Consider the following 22,112-nt stretch of genomic DNA (forward strand, 5'->3'; position numbering starts at 1 on the left):
CGTACTCTATTTGTCAAATTTAACATTTGCAATCAGTCAAACATCAATGTCCAAATGACCATTTCTTCTTTTTTTTCTGTTTTAAATGATAATTCTTACATATTGTACCTTTGATCTTATGCTAAATGAACAACAAAAATGAAAAAAGTTGACTTTTGCCTCAAAGATCCAGTATCAGGCTGATTATGTTGACAAATATTGTCAATATATAAAGTGAAACTTTCGGGCACAGAACCATTCTGTGTGAAACCCGACATTAGCTTCCATATATTCAAATTTTTGTTCAGCACACTGTTGTCAGTTATCCAAATAACTATTTGACACTTATCAGGGAAATAATGATCACTAAAAGGTAACAAAACCTATTTTTATTTATTTATTTATATTTTTACTTAACCCTAACCCTAACCCCTAACCCTAACCCTACCTATATCATTATCAAACGACTCCAACCATTTTCAAACCACACAGATTGGTTGAGGGGCAGAGAATTAAGGAAAGCTTACACTGAGAAATGAGAGAGAGTAAGAAAGGGTTCTCACACAGGGTGGATAGAGGGTGAATTCCCTTTTGGCCATGGGAGCTTTGGATGTGCAGATAATGATACTGCAACAACATGGCAACTATGATTCAGGTCCTGCCTGACCCCCTCTTTTTTATTGGCTTTCATTCCTCAGAAACCATCAGGCTTTACAAGGATTCACATAATAAAGAATCAACACTCTGATCTAAAATCAGGAAAAAAGTTACTATTTCCAAGCTGCAGTGTGTGGACTTCAGACCATTCATCTATCACTGTAGCCATATCATTTTCTCCAGTTTGATACTTGATTGTCACATGGCTAGAGTCTCTCTTATTACAGATGTAGCTGAAGCTGTGAGAAACTGTGATATTTATGCAGGGTTTCTTAAAAGGCTTCCATCAAATGTTCAAAAATAGTCCCATAAGGTTTCAAATGGTGCTCAGCCCGAGAGGCTCACTTTGCGTTTTCTCTGCTCTCTAAAAAATTCAAGATGGCGAGCTTTTTGGCATAAACTGACAGAATATTATGGGTTGGTGAATAGTTTGATGTGCATTGATGTCCAAGTTGTTTTAAAACCACTTTGCCAGTCTGGATCCCCCTGTATGCCTCTTATCTAGTGTAGCATTGACTTGCTCAACTTTCATCCAGATACACAGTTCTGTCTCTCCTCCCTGTTTGTATTTTCCTAGCTGGAAACTTTATCGCCACAGACTTCAAATGTGTGGGTTAAGCCTGCTGCAGGGTCCTCCTCAGATCACAAGCAAAGCAAAGGGAGGCAGGGTAGCTATGAGATTTGCAGACACTCATTTTGGCTCAATGGTGATTTTTTGATTAAGTCCTTGAGCTGTCCACAGGCTTTCCTTTGAGCCAATTGCATTCTCTTTACACTCAGCACAGCGGTAAGTTATCTCTTAATGAAAATGTGCTCAGTAATAGCTGCCTCTGTTGTGATTGCATTGTGTCGGTCTGTCAACATGTCAGGCTGTGTTTCTTTCTCACCAGTTTCACAAAGAGCTTTTTAAACTTGCAGTCATATGAGTCGACTCCAGTCAACATACAAAATTAACTTTAGATAATTCTGACTGATTTAGATTGTAACCAAGTAATGAACAATGAACCTAATAGTAATGTATAATAAAATATAAATGCATTAATATAATTTTAATGCAAGGGGAAACATGGGTCCTGATTCTACACATTGAAACCAGTGTGAAAGCACCCCCTGTATTAGTGCTGGGCGGTATGACCAAAAATTATATCACAATGTTTTTTGAAATTAGAACGGTTTCACGGTATATGCCGGTATTTTTTCCTTTCATCTGGAGGACAGATATTTTAACACAGGTATATTTAGGCGCTCATTTGGGCAGAGTACCGTTATCCCGTCCAAGCATATGGAGAAACTCCTCCGTTGAAAACACTTTTTCAGCCTTTTTTTCTGCTTGCTAATGTTCTTACCTCTCATAAAAGGATGAAATGCAAACAAAGCAGAGTCTTTTGTTAGCGCTCTGCTCATTCATGAGTAAGTGAGAAGGAGTGGTGAAACTAACTGCAGTCAGACCAGTCAATAGCTCAGCAAACCATTGGTCTATTTTGATGATCAGTTGACCAGTTTCTGTTGACCAGGCAGAGTCAAGAGATTCGAGAGGCAGTGCCCAAATTCATCACAGTAACACCAATGACGATCCAGAAGGAAGTAAGCCCAGAGATAGGTTATCGCATGAAGAGTGCTCCCTCCACTCTAGAAACCTCCTCCTGTTTATGCAAACAACCAGGACCTTCGTGATTGATCTCAAACTAATGCAGAGTCATAGGATGAGACATTAGCAGTGTTTTTTTGAGCTGGAATATAACTTTTGGTCACAAAACAGCAAAGGTATGATTTAGCGAAGTTTTTTTCTGCTATTGTTTGGCTTGGAGTTTTCATCGCACAGTGAGGAGGCAGTCATCTTCGTGATCATCTCTGCTTTCATATGATACCAGGCTTGTGTGGTTTTCATGAAGTGGCGAAATGACGTGGACATACGCTATTTTTGTCTTTTTGTTACAAGACATGTAACGTAAAAATGTAATGTAAAAAAAGCAACAGACACGGCTCCTCTTTTTGTCATCATGTTCTACTAGTTCTGCGGCTTCGATTTCGGAACTTTCAATGTCTGTCCCATCCATCTTCACCGTAATATAACACCAGAGCACTACAGTTTACCCTCACCACGCCCCTTACCATGCCTGTTTAGAAGCGCAACATTGAAAATGGTCCCATCTGAAATAGTGTCGCGCGGCGCAAAGTTCCGGACATTGTGTAATCACATACACCAGTGTGGCGGTATATTTAAAATTCACATCATAACAAAAATATACACCGGTATTCGGTGTGAACCGGTATACCACCCAGCCCTACCCTGTAGCACAATCAATTTCTCCACTGTACATCTGAATGCTCAGTATGTTTCAAACTGTTTTCACCAAACTAAGATCAAATACCCAGGGATACTTATACATGAATACAACACACGTTACCCTATCCAGTGATAGTTGTGTGTCTCTAAAAGAAATCCACTAATAAAATATATATGAAATATGCTCACAATCAGGGTTAGATGTTTCTTCAGTATCAAGTTTATCCAGATGATGGCTGTCTGTACACCCACAGTGCAATTTTCCAAATGAATGTATGCTAAAAATAGAATTTCAAGGTGAAGCCTACGCGTAACTGAATGCATGCATTTTTTTTGAATCATCATTTCATCAACAGGGTTGTTAAACAAAATACTAGTTGTAGTGCTGTTCAGCTATTCACAGAACAAAAGTTATAGAAATGGATAAATAAATAAAGCTCTAAAAATAAAACTTGTTTTTATGCTGGAGTGCGGAGAATGAATTGAGGAGTCTCACTGCCTGAGGAAAGAAGTTGCTTTGTAGTCTGGTGGTATGGCAGCGGATCATTCTCTATTGCTTGCCAGAGGGTAGCAGGGTATATTCTTGGGCTCTGTGCAGGCACCTCACCTCATCAATATCACCGATGCTCAGTAGGTGGGTGCCAATGATTAAGCACCCAATGCAGAGCCCTTCTGTCCAGCGCCATACACAAACCATGCCAATTCGTGATTCAGGATGTTTTGATTGCTCCTCTCTAAGAGTTAACAAGAACTTGGCTCACCTAATTTACCTTTGTAAGTGGTTGGTTTAGGACCCAATTGCATTACCACCAGTACACGGAAGTTGCTTTCACTGACTTTGATCTCAGGTGTGACAGAGATGGACAAGCTGTAGTACAGATCAGTGTCCTCTTTGGAGCTATTGTCTCTCAAAGTACATGATACGGCAAGATCAGTGTTCCTTTCGGAAGTATTGAGAGTCTCTTGAAACTTTTTGCGCAACTATAAACAGCTGCTATGTCGCTCTCACCAAAGCCACCAGAGTCCATTTACTGAAACAAACTAAAACTCAACAAAAACAAAACCTTCTCGGTTCATCTTTCCATTGGTGCAAAAACCATCACCAACTCTGGTTTGGTTGGTTGACAACTCTTAATTCACCGAATCAAAGAGATTTGAATATTTTGGACTTCAACAGATTTTTCCGATTAAAAAACAAAACAAAACCATGAATTACCTCACAAAGGAAACGCTGGTTTTGTGACTTCTGTCCACTTAGTTGTGACCGTATCAGCACACCTGATGATATAATGATTGGTAGCTAGCTCAACTAGATAACATGGCTTGCTTGTACCTAGCAAGGTTGTTCCTCTGTAAATTCAGTGGTGGGTGATAAGATCAGCAACATAAATATGGATGATCACAGCAAAAACAAAGTGTAACTGCACATAGCTTATTCTTTAGAGTAACTCTCTGTATCCTCAAAAATAATCATGTCATTGAATCAGCATCAAAAACTCAACATTATAACCTTCATGAAGAGAGAATTTGTTGCAGGACTGTCAGACTGCATTTGTTTTAGCTTGGTGTATCTAATAAACTGGCAACTGAAATTGTATATTTTAAGAGTAGTAGAGAACCAATACTATATCCCACTAACAATAACCCAGACAAGCTCTCTTTCGCATTTTGGCAAATATTAACATTTACACATCCTATTTTCCAGCTACTTATATTCAGTGTATGTGCGTGTGTGTACGTGCACGTGTATGTGTGTGCATCAAGGGGTAATCTGAATGCTGGAAGAGATAGAAATGGCTCTGAAGTCATATTTTTAACAGTTGTTAGAATACAGTGGTGGAGTTAAGATGCACAACGCAGCTTCTCATGTTTATGGCTCCCTGTGACTAATAATGGTTCAAATTCTCTTTTTATTTCCCGGAAAAACAGGCTTGTGGCTTTGTGAGAATATCATAGAAATGAGAAAACGATCTCATACTGGTGGTTTCAACTTTCTCTGAAAGACACACATGTACACTATGACCTTGATGCTAAAATATCTAATTGAATTAGCACTTCTATGACAGCATAAAAGTACCCTGAACATTATGGGCAACATAAAAGCTGAATTTAAGATGGTATATTGGATTATATGAGATACTACAGGTGTACCTAATGAAATGATCGCCATTGTAAATCCCTGCACATCAAATCAAGGATTTTCCTGTACGCTCTTCTGGGACAAGTGCTTGAGAGTGTGGTCACTCAAAGCACTGGGCTAACCTGGCACTTAAATTACAGCAAATCTCAAGAGGGATGGACCCACAAAATACACAATGGATTGCTTCTTTGTTTTTCCTTCTGTAACGAGGGAGATTGCTTGTAACCAGACCAGTCCGTATAGTGTTGCCAGGAGTGGTCACGCGTAGAGGGAACTGCTGAATTGTTGGGATTAACTCCTGATTCCTGATGTTAGGGAACACACAGCATCCATATCTGAGATCGGAGAAGTTGAAGTGTTGGGAAAACCTACATGTGTAATTTTGGTTTGGAATTCATACAATGTTTACAATGACACAATATGTGGATATCATCCTTCCGATGATTAGACATTTTAAATGCAGGCTTTTAGCTTTGTTATAAAGGTATTTCTTGCACTTGAAATCCATAGTCAGTATTTAGATTCTGTACCAGAGTATAGAGCCAAAATAGTAAATCATGCCAGTGTTTACATTTACTCTCACTTCTGTAATCTCAACCTGATGAAAATGTTTGGGAAACAGTGGCTTTCTATGTGCATTTAGTTTGTGTCCTTCAGTGTTTTAACCTTAACGCTTGAACCTTTCTTTACCACTCCCAGTTCTCTCCAGCATTGACAGGCTGGACTCGACTCCAGACCTGATCTCCTCTGGGGTCTGTAACATAGCCTGCTTCTGGGGGCAGAATGCCCTCACCAAAAAATACAAGTAACTGTTGCATTACTTGTGCCGTGGTGTTTGAATGCATTCACTGTAGTGCTGTCAAAAATATTGCGTTATTAAGGCGTTAACGCAAATCAATTTTAACTGCGTCATTTTTTTTATCGCACGATTACCGTTCTTTGTGACCTAGTCAACTTGAAGTTTTTTATAAGCTGTGGCCACTGCTAGTAACGTTACAAAAACTACAGGATCCGATTGTAAACCGGAAACAAAACAATGGGCACGCCCTACGCATGTTTTGGTCTTGCCTGCTCGCTAGCTGTGAAAGTGTAGGCGGATGCGAAGCGCGAAACGCTGAAATGGATGCGAACAAGATTCTGAATAGAAAGTTTAGTTTCAAAAAGTTGCCAGATGGGTCGACTGACAAGACCAAAGTTTGGACAGAGGCATATGGATACCGCAACTAAAAACAAGCTTACTACAGCCATAGCCAAGTAATGTTCATTCTTTCTGGAGAGAAATAAGAGAATGGGTTGATAAGCCTCTGGTGAATAAACAAAAGAGCATTATAGTCTGACTGCTTGTATGTTCAAAGGAAACTTAAGAAAGGAAACTTAAGCCATGGTCTAACTGCACTATAGGCTGAATCCTAGTTTACAATGATGTGCACTTTGTAACTTTATCTCGTATCACCCTGTTTTGATCCCTTGGAAAGGGTTGTTGAAGGGGCTTTTTTGTAACCAAGCATTTATTTTTTTGTCATCTGTTTATTGACAGTGTTAAATTGTGTGATTTGATTCATTCAAATGTGAATGACTGCTCAAAATGAGAATGTTAGTGTGAAATATAACACTACACATTGTTTTCAATAAAAAAACAGTACTAAAATGATAATTAATGGGACATTTAAAATAGATAAAAATGTGCGATTAATTTGCAATTAATCGCGAGTTAACTATGACATTTATGTGATTAATTGCGATTAAATATTTTAATCGATTGACAGCACTACTGTATATATAAGCATTTGACTCTGATTTTAGAACTACTCTGTGTTACTGTATTATCAGTATTAGTCTCTACTTTGCATCCAAAATTCTACTCAAGTAGTTAGGATGAAAATATACTTACAGTGCAAAATGTAAAAGTACTCATTATGCAGGATGGCCCATTTCAGAATACTATATGTTAATATTATTGAATTATAACATCAGAAAGCTGAGAAGCTGGTTGGGACCATGGAGCTCTGGGCTCATCTCTGAGAGGTACTTGCCAATGTAATGTCTTGGCAACAATGAAGGCCAAATCAATTAGCTATCACTGAGTTTCCACGACAGATTTCCCCTCCATCGCTGTGAATTCTTTGGGACAGACTGACACTTTTGGACAATTTTACTTTGTCTGGTGGTAGTAGCTCCAGAGTGGCAGCAACGCAAGGGGTTCCCCACCCCTGACGAAGAAGATTCAGTGGACAATCTGTCACTGTTGCTTATTCACTCGCCATTGCCTGCAGGACACAAATACATGTATGGTGCACATACATGGACAATATCCCCTAATCTCATATATAACTGGAGAGTGTTCATAGGTGTGTTTGACATACACATGGGTGCGTTAGCTTGTTAAATTTCCATCATACATCAGTCATGCATCTTGGCTGTAATGCTGTAAATAACAATCATGTGTTATTGCAACTGTTTTTTTTTATGTTTTCTTTTCAAAGCTCTGCTGCGATCAAAAGTAGCAATATCTCTGAGTAGTGCACACAATGCTTTTACAGACAGTGAACAAGCTGAGAAGGGAAACTTAGGAGGTGATATATTCTGTGAAAAATGTTTCATTGAGGCATGTAATATCTCTCTTCCACGAATACCTCACCCTGTTTGTGGAACGCATTATACGCCGCCGGACTACACAAATGTTAGACTGAAAAAAGGTTTCTCCACCCATCTTCCAGGGATATGTAGTTGAATCAGGTGTTTCTCAGTGTGAGGACATCAAACTTCCCCTTTTTTCACCTTGGACATACAGTATACGCAGTGGTGGAGGGGGCAGCAGTGAAAAAATATAACGAGCAGCAACATACAGAAAGTTGGGATGCATTTACGCTTTCTGTATTTTAAAGGCACACGTGCACTGCATCATGTTTTATCCGCTGGAAGGGCACTCTAGTGGGCACTTTAGAATTTTTTTATCCACTGGAAGGCCATCATAAAAGGAACTTAATCACGTTTCTTGAATAGCCGGCCACAGTAGTTGGCACTTTATCATGTTTTATCTACCGTACCTTTTTTATATACGGAGGTTGTTTAATCTTACAGCATTAAATGATCATGTGTTTTACATGAAGAATTTTGTTCTTCCAGGTAACTATAATCAACAGACAAATGAAGGGAAGAATCAGGGACAACATTTCGCTCTGATATGTGTATTGGTAATATTAAAGTAACATTCAAGTACCCAAGACAAGACACTTACATCAGTAGTGTTGTGTTCAAAAAAATACTGTATATAGTTGGCTAGCTTTTAACTTGTCATTGCCACTCGTGCTGGTTGAAATGACACTGTGTCAGAATACATGAGCTGTAGTTAATTCAGTTCACTTCTCTCACATTAACCATGAGTGTGAAGGAAATTTGGTTTGTTGGGGTCATTGTTGTGTACTATAATAAAATTAGTGACTTTGTCTTTTAAGAATTTAATTAGGCATTGAAATGTTCAATGTTTTACCCCAACGTTATCTGCAAGTTGCAATTCCATTCCAAAGTCATCTCCACTGGGTGTTGATGTGCAGATGTTCAAAAAGATAAAAATTGAATCTCAGTTCTCCTAAACTGGTTTAGAGACCTGCAGCCGGAAGCCAAATGTGGAACTACAAAACTGGCTAACAGAGCTGCCAAAGAAAAACACACCAAAAGCCAAAAGTTACTACTTTCCATGGCATCATTGGTATCAGTGTCAGCATGCCACTGAGAATGAATCTGTATTTGTACCTCCGTGAAATTTCACTTCAAATTGCAAACCTGGTGTACAGACTCGATATACTTGATATACTTTTGTTATACTTGATATACAAACAGTTGAATAAGGTTGTGTCTACAGGTACTTATGTATAACTGTGGACAGTGTAAATCAGGCATGGGCATGTGTTGCCGGTTACACACTGACACACTGATTGGATTATTGGATTGATTAGGATGGGATTACTAAAGACTGGAGGAAAGACATTTCAAAGAGTGAACAATAAAATACTAATAATATTATCGGCTAATCTTGTTTTGACTTCAAATATCGACATCAGGGTAATACACTATGTTTCAAGCTTAAGTTTTAAGTCTGCATCTCTATACATCGAACATCCATAGAGTAAATGTACATGGAACAGCACTATGCGACCTCACAATAAAATCCCATGTCTGATCCTTGCCTATAAAGAGATGATCTTACTGATTATGAGCGCCTGTGAACCGTACCAGCACACTGCTCAAGTAGGTGTATCCCGTGGGCAGCCGCTGATTGTCGAGGCGTTCTTATTGAACTGCTGTCCACACCCAGCACCGCTGTCTGCAGCCAAACAAGGGCTGGATCTTCTTCAAATCGTAGTCGGTGTCGGCTGCTGCACACTGGCTGCAACATGTTCCTTTTAAGGGGTAACCTCTATGTGTGTGTGTTAGCGGGCCAATTGTGTTTGCAACAATAGCAAACATACACACACCGTGTATGTATCTGATAGAAGGTCAAGGCAGTTAATGTTATTATGTTATTAAGGTTAAAATACCCTCTTCTCCTGGAGGTCTTTTGAATGGACAGACCATTAAAACCAAAGCAGGTGTTTTTCACAGTAAAAACTTTCACTTACACCATCACTAAGATTCTTTTCGGATTCGCTTTGATCTACATGCCCAATCGAGTTGAACCACATTTTACCAGTCTGTCCTCTCTGCAGATCGCCTGAAGCCACAGATGTCTTCCTAAGTAAAGACAATCATAAACTGGGTTTTTGGTGGGGTTTTTTGTTTGTTTTGTTTTGTCACATGCAAAATGCAATGCAGCAGCTTTTCAGCACTGTTACACAGCATGTATTCACCCAAAGGTGGCCAAGGTCATTCTAAGAACAGGGATGTCTTTGTCTTCTTTTAGTTTTATCATGGTTTGCATCCATATGGGTTGCATTACCACCACCTAATGGATTGTAATATAGCTTCACAGCAAAAACTAGTTACATTTTTAATCGAAATATCATTCATATTTAACTATTTTCACAAAAAGGAGCGTGTATTTAACACATTTTCTACTGTATACTTTGTGTACTGATTTGTATTTTCTCAGTATAGGGTTGACATGACCCCTCCCCAAAGAATGTGTGATTATGCCCATGCTCTCATGACTCTTGTATTTGTTTTAGTGTGGTCCTAAAGCCACTTGTAAATCTTCCATGGCATCTTTTGAAAAGGACAGTGTGTGTTGCATCTCTTCATAGTAAACCCAGGAGGTCCAACTTGGAAAGCTTCATGCATCTGGAACATAGGTTAGTTCCATATACATACTGTGCACCTTTCTACAGTGGCGACTTTGAATAAGTCTGAAACACCCACAGGGTGGACTGTATCTGTTAAAAATGTGCTTGACATACAGTATATCTTGTTTATTCAGCCAATATTTACCAGTGGCTGGTGCTGTTTTTGTCTTGCGAGTCCATGTGTGTCTGTCTGGGTGAACTCTTAACTCCTCAGCACTGCTAATGACTGACCCTCAAGTCGACAGCAAAAGTGGTATTTTGCGTGTTTACATCAGTCAGTGTGCTCTACTGGAAAGGCACTCTAGTGGGCACTCCACTGGAAGGCCATCATAAAGGGAACTTAATCACGTGTTCTTGAACAGTGGGCCACCGTAGTCCCTTGAAAAGGTAGTAAACTATTTCTTCCCTCTAAAATGAGTGACTTTCGGTGGATTTACCTTTTTACATTTTTATGAGGCTTTGTTGCTCTGTAGCTGGATGTTTAATAAGCAGAACACCTCCTCTCTGTGTGACAACCACTACTGGGACATGGTTTTAGGCTATAGTCAGCAATACTCAGCTATTGGTGCTGGTCTGGTTTCCTACTGCAGTTTCAAGTGTCTCATATCCACATTATATTCAGATGTGATGTAATACACATTTTAGCCTCATAAAAGTGTCTCTGTAAACCAGATCACAAATAGGAACACAGTCCAGCTTGTTTTTTCCATGCTAGAGGCATGCAAATGAGGGTAGGCTCTCCTTCAATGTAGAGCAGGGGTTCTCAAACTTATTACTCAAAGGTCAGCATCTGATTTTAATTCAAGGTCAGAGGTCTAGAACGATTGGTGGTAACAAAATAATATTTAATCAATTAATTAACGTCTCATCTCTTGTGATTGGGTCAGCATGAAACAGAGGCAGAAAAGGCACACCATAATGCATTGTTCATAATAAAAGGTGACAGGGGACCTCAGCTGCTTTTGTTCAAGGGCCTTTCTTACAAAATTAATGTTATTTTTATGAACAGACTCCTAAAAAACATGGAAAATCCATAATGAAAACCAGATACTCAACTAGAGAAGACCTGAGCAGTCAGTGCTCAAGGCAAATACCCACATTTCAGTCCTTTTTTCAACAAAAAAATCATCTTAAGGATGCCAGGAAGCAAATAAAATAGCCAGTTTTAGACTCAATACAGCAGTTAAAATAGACACAATTGATGCCTCTTGCATTTAATAGACAAACTTTGTGATTCTCTGTGACTCTCTGTAGAGCAGGTGAACTATAAATTATGGCCCAGAATGACTTGCAGTTCGATTCAGATGGGGACTGAGGTCTGGGCTTTGAGCAGCCCTGGTTTAGAGGGTGTTAATAATACAGTGTTTGGTAACTGGTAGGTTACTGCCAATAAAAACAGTTGAATGGATGGACTAGAAGTAAGACTAAAGTCCTCACTATGCATCAAACGTCTGAAACCCCCTTGACTACAGTGGGATCATGGGATCAACATCCAACATGTTGGAGAGATGATGGAGGAGGAGGCTGTGATGGCAGGCTTTTTGTTCCCCCGTCTCAAATCGGAATAGGTGACAAGATTTTTGCCTTTAAATGTGATCAGGTCGAATGCTGTCGGCCCTGTTGAAGCATGCTGAGGCCTTAAAGTTTTCTGTCATCAATGGAGATCACTGCTCTCTTGCCCACACAGACTGTTCTATGGGGCCACTCATCCAGCATCAGACAAATACTTCATCTGTATGACCACATGTGGTAAAATTGTTGGAACCACTTTCTTCCTGTTGCTTTAATGTGAGAGACAAAAAAAGAGTTATGTTCAATTCCACTCTCGCTTCAGCTGCCATTATCACAGGAGGTACACTTGGATGTATTTGCACTTGGCTTTTCAGATCTGAAGTGTTAAAGTGGCACTGTAGTTTGATTGTTTTTGTCTGTATCTCAGTTCATACACACACGTGTTGTAGGCACAGCTTGATGCCCATCTCCAATTCACCCGAGCCATCAAGCCACTGTGAGCGGCAATGCATCTGTGTCTGCTTTGATCTAGTTTAGAATAGCACATTGGAAGCAGATTAAAAGGTCATTTCACGAGCTCATTGGGACATTAACCATATTAATTGCTCCTAATAAAAGGAATTAGCAAGGGCCTTCTGTTGTGTACTCTCAGTGTTTCTGCCGTCATTATTCAACATCCTTCAGTTTCAGGCTTAGTGACATCATAGAAGTCAATTAGGGGTTTCATGTGACTCAATGGGGCCTCTTTGTTCTACCTGTTTATTAGAATTGAGACAAACAAAGGTCCTTAAAGCTTTCTCTGAGATTTTTGTAACCACTGTAGAGCTTTAGATTCATTGTACAACTCACTATCCACAGAAACATGGCAGCCTTTCAAATTTGCTTTAAAGGGCAGTTTGCAATATGCAATGCTGATTAGAAATAAACGCTCAGGTTTTTGATGAAACAGATTCAGCACTGACATTTCAAGTTGAATACAAGAGAATCCAACCCAGCCTTTGATTTCCTGATTTATTGTGGCATTTTGGCAGTAGTTTGTCATGGTTTCTGGTTTTGCTAGCCTTCCAGGATTGTTTCCCTCACCTGCATGGTGCATGCAAACCACATTTTACACAAAAGAGAATTAAGGCCTAAGTATGTTTCAGATAAATTTGCATGATGTCTTGTCTGACTATTAATTAGTAAAATTAAAAGTAAAATTGTTTCTATATGTTCTGAATGGCCACAATGGAAGGCAGGTTGTCATAGCCTCCTGGCTGCATCCCACTCCCTCCCCACTCTGTGAACTTCTTGTAGCCTTGAATTGAAGAAATGGGAAGAGGCTAAGACTCTAATCTCCCTCTGATGATATTTATGGTGTTGCACTCCATTCCACACACAAGAATGGATGTAGTAGTGTGGAAAAAAAGCTCTCGGGAGAGAAGTTCAAACCCTGGCTACTTTCACACCTCTGTACACTTGTGTAAATTGAAGATTTTCAGATTATCTGTTCCACAATGTTGCAAAAAATTGGTAAAGGCAGTTTCAGATGCCGTAGCACTTTGTTTGAAGCATACTGAGGCCAAAAGTATGTGGCATGTACTGTTGGGTGTTTTTTGGTTCAGGGGCTCTCAGGAAAAGGGTTTTTCCTGGTTTGGTCTCTGCCCCTCATATGCACGCAGCATTATTTTTATTTAATCTTTGTTTAATCAGGCAGTCCACTGAGATTAAGCTCTCTCTTCAGAGGGACCTAAGAACAAAAAAACATGGGCAAGAACACAACCAGCAAAGAGAAACAAAACAATTACATAAGAAAGAAGGAATTAATAAAAGCAGTTCCAAGAAAAAACACAGGGTTTGGCTGCTGAAGTGTTGATGGAGCAGCATGGCAATGCAGAATATCTCCATAGTCAAGGACAGACATGAAGGTTGACTGCAGAATAGTTTGACAGTTGGAAGAAGGCAGACATCCTTTGATTCTGTACAAAAAGCCAGGTTGAATTTTTAATTTTTCAGTCAAAAGTTTGATACAAATCTTGAAAAATCGATCTTTTCCGCTTGTACTTGTAGAAGGAATGATTTGGGGAATGTCCTTTCCTGGTTCAAAATGACAACGGTTTCACGCACAAAGACACATCCATAAGAAATGGTTTTCCCTGTTTAGTGTCAAACAATTTATTTTTATGAGAGAAATGAGATGAAATCTTTTGTCATCAGTCTATAATGGCGGTCCTAGATCTATCCGTGAAACACATCCATTTGTCAAACTTTGGCATACAAAGGCAAAATTTTGATATTTGTTTGATATTTAGTGCTAAATTCCCATAATATGACTGCTGCTATGGCCTGTGTCAACAAACCAACCAATCATATACAACATGAAAAGACACAGAATATTGACATCATAAGCACCACAGACATATACACATAGCTCTGACATTGGTGTGTACCTTATACATCTACTGTCAACACCATGACACCACCCACCATCTACAGTACCACACACTGTATATTGGTACAAATAAGCAGTTGCATGCATGCAGGGTGGCCTGGGTACATGTACTGAAAATACATTCCCATGCACATGAAGCCACACCTAACATCAGTCACATTTGAGTGTCATATTTGGGCTGTGCTATGTGTTAGCTTGGTAATTCTTGTAGAATCACTCCCTACCTTCATCTTATGAATGACCCTCTCTGTTGAGAAACCCTTTTCACTTTGTTTCAGAAGGTGGACTGAAGTCTTTTACTGAACATAAACATGCATGAATAAAAATAAGGCACTTTTATTTCTTATTTCTCTCTGCTTGTAATAATATTCATGAGAGATTCTTTACACAATCTTCCTTACTTTGCCTGAAAGGCCTTTTGTATAAAACAATGAACTCACTCCTCCTCAGAGTGATTCAGAGCCAAGGACACTTCACTTACCTACTTACCAACAAAACAGTGTTTTTGTCCAGGAAATGATCTTCCTGCTCTTTCAGCCTTGTTGAATGGGTAGTAAGATATTCATCTTTGACAGCAGGTGAAAATACAGAGTGTTTAAGCCCATTTCTAAGACTTGTGCTTGTGTAACCTACACCGTATAGCAGCACAATAAATACGAGTTACAATAAGAAACATAATTAGAAACAGATTCTTAGAAAGTGTGTCTTATGCCACATTTCCACTAGCGCGGCTCAACTCGACTGGACTCGACTCTACTCTACCCGGTTGTTTTGTGTTTCATTAGGGATAGTACCTGGTACCCAATACTATTTTTAGTACCTGCTCTGGCGAGGTTCCAAGCGAGTAGAAGCGATACTGTATGTGTGACGTCAACAGCCTGTCGGCCACTGATTGGCCGGAGAGTCCTGAAGCCTGAAGCCTTTTCTGGGTTTCTTCTCTTGCTTTGTGTGTGACAAAAAGCCACAAACCGAGCAGCAAATACAACATCGCCTCGATGTCCTCCATTGTTTGTCGGCTCTGGCGTGGTATGACGACCCCACCTACATTGAGGAGGTACTATGAAGTACTCAATTGTAATGGAAACTCAACCAAACCAAGTAGAGTAGAGTAGAACCGAGTCGAGTAGAGCTGGAACTGTGTAATGGAAATGCGCCAATGGATTTGTATACATTAGTGCACTTTGGAGCTAGATGCTGACAAAAAGCAAATTTTAATGGAAAGAATATGCTAGTCTGCATATTTTTACCATCATGGGCCAAAAATCATGAAATCTGCTTGATGCTTGCATACCAGTTAGTTTGTTTCGGCTAGTGTGAAAACTGTCAATAAATCTGAAGAAACAGACTGAGACTGCATGAAAAGGATGCTTCCAAAACCAACAGACCAACCACAGAATTTTCGTAACAGTGGATATTTGAATGAAGCATCATTTGAAAAAAACGAAACTACCTTTCCATCGATCTTCTAAATTTTGAAGTGTTCGGGAAGCAACCTGATCGTAAGCAATCTGTGTAAGCAATGTATGTATCTATGGAAATCATTTTGTCATTTTTCCTCATGAATCAGACCATCAAAAGCAGTCCCACAGTAATCACAGTGTAGATACACTTGAAAACTGGATGACCAGCAGTCACCCCCAGGGTCCATGTAGAAATGATTAAAAACTCCGTCCTAATGACTTGTTGTTCACAGCTCTTAGTTTGTTTGAAATAAGCCAATGTGAACATGAACCGGACAACAACTAAAAGACTACAGATGTATAAGTGTCCTTAGAGAAATGTAGACAAAGCTAGAATAAATGCAATACTGATGATCATAGGAATGTCTTTAAAGTTTAATCATACTGATGAGGCTGCTTAAAGCAATGTTACATATGTTCAGCTCACTGCTGAATCAGATATCCAGTCCTTATAGGTGTGTTTTAGGGATATTCTATAAGGCCAGAAATCACTAAGTTAAATAAACTAGACTGTTTCAGCCTTTTCGCATTTTGTATACTGCTAACATTTTTCCTAAATTCTCCTGAATTATGTAACACTCATATTTTCAGCTGATTGGGCAAGTATTGCTTCTCCGATTCCTATCAGTGGGTACAGGTGGAGGATAAGGTCCAACTTTCCATGTGAGTTGTCATATTGAATTTGTGTTGTTTGCTTGAACTATAGATTCACTGTGCAGATCATTGAATGAGACCACTGACTTGTAACTCTCAAGTCTATGTTTTCAGTATGTAACATTATTCAGTAGATGTTGTGAATGATTTCATTATTAAATGTAACACATCAATTTGCTTCGATCCTCACTTTCAGTGTCTTGCTGTACTTCCTCTTTTCAGTCAAAATTCTGCAGTGGGTCGTACTGTAAGACAACAACTGCCATTGTACAATTAAGTGGCATAATTATGAGCTTCACTGCTCTCACAGACACCACTTCACTGCGATTATAGAACACAACTCCTTTGTGCTGTGTGAATTAAAATGCAAACAAATACAGTGTATCGTGTTTTTCAGTTGTTGTACTTTCAACTGATGTAATCAGTACATGTGGATTCAGGTTATTTTAGACTGATTTTCACACCTAGGCAGTTAACTAAGTAGCTGTATGAGTACATATTCAGTGCCCCTGCTTCTGTCTCTAGCTCTTCATCAAGTCATATTGAATAGTTGGTATTAACTGTTTCTTCCTAACCATCAGAGCTAAGCCGCCACTCCTTCCCTCTTCCTGTCTGCACACTTTAGATTGTGATTATTGGATCCTGAAAAAATGATTAACCTCCCGGTGCAGGTTCAGCCATATTAATTTACTGGAGCTGTTGGAATTTCCTTGTTGAACATGCGCACAGATAAGTATTTCAAATGACAATTAGTCTCCATGTTTTTCATATTTTAACTCGGCCTGGCATTTCAGAGTAAGCTTTGCCTCACAAATGACATCCATTTCCTAAGAGTTTATTAGACAGGATTCACTGCAGCAGCAGCTTGTTTAAAAAGAAACTCAGCACAGAAAGACAGTTGTCTTTGACTTTTAAGAGGAGAAATGTCACTTCCCTTCTGGTTCTGGTCATGATCTCTCTCTTGTGGTCCTCTGGATGTTACTTTGTGCAGTGCAACATTGCTTGATGTGTTTGCTTTGGATTCAAACATCCAGCAGAACTCGCAGTAATCTCTGAAAACTTCAGGGAATCAGTTTTGCAGATGAATATGTACCTAACTGAAATTTGACCTAAAATGTGCTTGACTTTTAGTATAAACATGCTCAGTTAATAGAAAATGTGCACACTGTTACAGTGTCAGTACAGAATGTCATCTGGGTCTGTATTAAAGCATAACCACATCTTAATGAAATATACATCCTGTAAAAATACCTACACTTGTTTACTGGATGGCAGCCAGCCAATTAAAGGTCCCTCAGATTTGTTTTTTGAAGAACATATTGACTAAGTTTGACATTTTACAGTATACAATCTCAGCTGCCTTTTGGCATTTCTGGACTGCCAGTCATCATTATTAATAGGCTAGCATTTCTGCCAACACGGTATATGCGGGACAGTGTAATAATCGCCTAGCAATGGACCTAGATGTTGCCACTTGTGACTGTTTGGGGGGAAAAACATCCACTACAACCGCAGCCTTCATCAAAAGCCATAAAGTACCAGTGAGCGTTTTCTACCCTTCGACCTCAGGGGGCAGTAATGAGCCTGTTACAGCTCAGGACACCACAATGAGATGCAAAGAAGGTGCCATGCTCAAAAACTAGCAACACACCTATAGGCATATACTAGGTACAAGTAATACCGCGTAGACTTAAAAAAAAAAAAGAAAAAAGAACAAGGATTATGATTTGAGTAATCTTCACTTTGACACTTTGAACAACAGTAACAACAGTGGCTGAGAATATAAAGACAATTAAGTGTGGCTACAGTGGGCACTGTTCCTCAAATTGCAGATTTAATGGATATTTCACCTGGCGGAGGTAAACAGTACTCCTCTGAGGAATATCAAGTTCATCACATTGAAAATGGAAATGGTGCTCCTGCTTCCCCCCTTCCCTGTGTTTGTTTTTGGTCTCAGCTCTGTGGCGTCTGCAGGGATGAAATCTTGTAGACCTAATAGGCTTACAGGATAATATCACTTTGTTTTCTTCCTCTGTCCTTGCTCAGTGCTTGGTGTTTGAAGATGCTCCCAATGGCGTGAAGGCAGCGCTGGCTGCGGGGATGCAGGTGGTTATGATTCCCGACGACAATTTGGACCCCAGCCTTACCCAGGAGGCTACGCTGCGACTCAGGAGCATGGAGGAGTTTAAGCCACAACTCTTTGGCCTGCCAGCATTCGACTGAGCCCGAGACAAAACCCAAAACCAGACAGTGTCATTCAATCTTCGTCTCTCTCTCTCCATTCTCATTCTTTGAAAGAAACAACTAGGATAGAGTGAGAAAACCAAGCTGATTATTTTCATGGATCCCTTACCATGTTGTGGGTGGATTTTGATGCTTTTTGTTGGCACCAATCAGTGGCCTTTTGCATTTCCTGTCAAACATGAAATCACATCACTGGAAAAAAACTTTGAGTTGTCTCAGCACACCTTTTCGAAAGCTTTCTCGATGTGTCACATTTTTCTAGCACTCAAGGATATCTGGACATGTATGTTGGTCATTGAGGTTCATTGACAACTGCCACTGTCCTACTTGTGTTTTTTGGGGGGATATTAGGAACATCATAAAAGGAACTCTATTCCCCTTCAATACTGGGCTGGAGGCAGAAACATAAGAGACTTGCATGGCTACATACTGCACCACTAGGCATAGGTGAAGTGCAGTTTGTAGATCATTTACTTAAGAGTTCCCTGTGGAGTTTTAGACCTCTGGTAGAGCTATTGAGCAGTGTTTCTTAATCTTGTGCTTGCCCATGGATAACATGACGCACATCCCTACCAGTGGTTTCACACTTCCACTGATCTACAGGTGCCAGTAAAACACCAAATACACAGCAGTGCGCCAACAAAGTCAGCGAGGAAGAAGACTGCTAACAAGTAAACATGGATGTCAACAATGCTGGATTTGAAATACTTAAACAGTTGGCTTTGCAAATGTTTTTGGAGGAAGGATAGGGCTAGAGCTCAATGATAGACACGTGTTTGGTGAGTAACACTGATTGGTAAATTCCACAGGACAACTTCAACTGTTTGTACCATCTCACAATGTCAGTGCCTCCAGATTCAGAAAGCTACACTGTCATTTTGGATTTAATTGTAAAGACATCATGTATTTGAAAAAAATGCGCATCATGTTTTGCCAAGTAGATGCACAGTAGTCAAACTATGAAGCTCTTGAACACACACACAATGGTGCAGTCAAAATACTGTCTATGCAACACAATCCTTGTCCAGACATTGTGTTAAAGCGATCTTATTGAAATTCCAAAGACACCACTCCTCAGTGTAATCCAGTAAAAAGAGGATGCGAGTCATCCTCACCGTTTCATCTCTGCTCATTCCACAAGTGACATGTCCCCCATCCTCTCACCAAGCAGGCTTTAACGGGGGACCTGCTGGAGGAGCACGGTGCCACGGTTCCCTCAGGCTGCTGAAATAGGATTTCACTGCACTCCCATCCACTTCCCCTCCAAGTATTTCTGGCCTTTCATCCTGAAGGATGGGGTCGTCTCCAGGGCTTTTTTTTTTTTTTTCCCAGCAGTTTTACATGTCATTTACCCTCTCCTGGCCTAAAGTGTGGTTAATTTCTTTCTTTGTGCATTTTCCTTTTAATCCTTGCCACAGAGTGACTGTCGCATTGAAATGGTTGTCTGTAATTCAATTTAGATTCAAATCGAAAGCTGCATGAATGAATCACACTGGATCATCCACGCTGTGTTACATTTTGTCTTTTGTTCAAATGTGTCAACTTTTCAATATCAAATAAATCCATAACACAAACCCTTTGCATTATAATTGTGCAATTTCCATTTATTTTTGATTCATCTTATTATTGACTTTGATTTCAGATTTAATTAGACTATGTGTTTGTAACCCACTTTAGCTGCACTGAACTGTGATGACCAGCAGTTTTAACTCCATGCAGTTCCCCGTTTTCACCACTAAAGCACATACAGACACGCTGCAGTGCGCTCTCTTTTTGAGTGACACTAGAGCGGAGAAATTCCTTTAAATACTTCCAGCCTTTTCTAAACTTCATCAACAAGTACTGTCTTCAAGGTTTTGCTTTTAGAAGGCCCTAACTCTTGAAAACCAAAAGGCTGACCCCCTGCGGCACCCCTTTCATTGCATTCATATTGAGCAAAGCTCTGGTGAGTTTCTCCTTGAGTTAAATGACGTTGATATTATCCTTGATTAGCATGCTAGCTACTGTAATGTTGTTCTCGTTGCATGTTTATGTCTTGTAGTTATGTGCACCATTATACATCCTTATTTTGTATGCTAGGAGATTCTAAAAACCAACTGGAGAAAGACTGAATGTATGTGCTGTTTGATATTGCAATTGAGACCTGTTCTTGAAAATGTAGCCTAGTATGTTGCGATGTTGTATTGGAAAGCCATAAGCGACATAGAAGGTAAGGTTACGGAGTTTCATTTACACAGCTCTATGCATTGTGTCATTGAATTCATGTTTTTGAATTCACTATTCTGTGGATCATTCTACTCTACAAAAGGCAAGAGGAAAATAAACTATGTACAAAAATTAAAGGGTTCCTATCAAATAAAAAATGGCCTCCCCACCTACCTGTCAACACACCAAACAATAGAGGCCACCATGTGCACCAGGAGCAGGAGTCAAAAGGAGTCAAAAAGAGTGCTCATCTGCTCACTGGTGCTTTATATGGCCTTACCCTGATTGAAGGGAGTGGTTTGGGAGGAGTGCAGCCTGGAGGTGCATTCACAAACACTTCTCAAGATGTAATGCATGTACTCCACTACATTTTCATGGAGATATTATAGACAGACATTATACTGTACAGTGAAGATAAATAGATTTTAATTAAAAACAACTATTGCTGTATGCAGGTTGTTTGTTTGTTTGTTTGTTTGTTTGTTTGTTTGTTTGTTTGTTTGTTTGTTTGTCTGTATGTACATTACAAGAGTGGATTCTGAAACAAGATGGTGAGCCAGAGCCTGAACCAGTGCGCGTGGAGGGTGTTATGTGCTGGCATGGGATACAGCACAACCCTCTCCTGGAGAATCAGCTCAGATCTTGCAAAAACAAAATCACACTACCTAGGTAGATGGAGACTGCACGGAACACACAGACACTCACTCTCTCTCTCTTTTTTTTTTTTTTCTTTTATTGGCCAGTTTATTTTATTTATTTCTATACAAGTGCATTTGATTGTAAATATTAATACTTACCAGTATTGTTCCTGTTGAATAGAATTCAGTATACATTGAATGGTTGTTTTTTTATTTATCTATTTTTTTTTTTTATTGGATTCATTCATGATATCTGAGCTCTGAAGGCATTGATTACTCATCCTTGGCCATTCTATCCCTCTTGAGCATACCTAACGTTACCTTTGGCAATAGATACAGTCTATTCATTGAGTTAAGCCTTTTATCAATATATTGTAGTAGTTGTCTTGTCTGTTCTTATGCTACATGGGCCCCTAGTAAGTGTTACATGTTATTTCTATCAAACGTATCTTTTCAGATATTCAGATAATCTAAGTCATGCATATATAGCAGACACATGTCTTCCTTTTGAATTTAGCATTGAATCTTGTTGCATACAATTCACTGCTGCTGCTGCTGTATAGTCAAATAGCCAAAGTGGCTCTGTCTTATAAAGATACTTTAATAGAAAAGGGTAAGATAAAAGA

General features: G+C 39.5%; 1 protein-coding gene across 1 annotated transcript in view; it reads left to right on the forward strand.

Moving 5' to 3' along the window:
- Positions 1-21,297, forward strand: part of pudp (pseudouridine 5'-phosphatase) — a 42,790-nt gene extending 21,493 nt beyond the window's left edge. Inside the window, exon 4 of the mRNA XM_070957792.1 lies at positions 18,446-21,297. Within this exon, the coding sequence (XP_070813893.1) occupies positions 18,446-18,622 (177 nt within the window). The 3' untranslated portion in view covers positions 18,623-21,297. The remainder of the gene's footprint in view (positions 1-18,445) is intronic.
- Positions 21,298-22,112: the final 815 nt, after the last annotated feature.

The sequence above is a fragment of the Chaetodon trifascialis genome, chromosome 24 (assembly GCF_039877785.1).
Source record: "Chaetodon trifascialis isolate fChaTrf1 chromosome 24, fChaTrf1.hap1, whole genome shotgun sequence".
NCBI lineage: Eukaryota > Metazoa > Chordata > Actinopteri > Chaetodontiformes > Chaetodontidae > Chaetodon > Chaetodon trifascialis.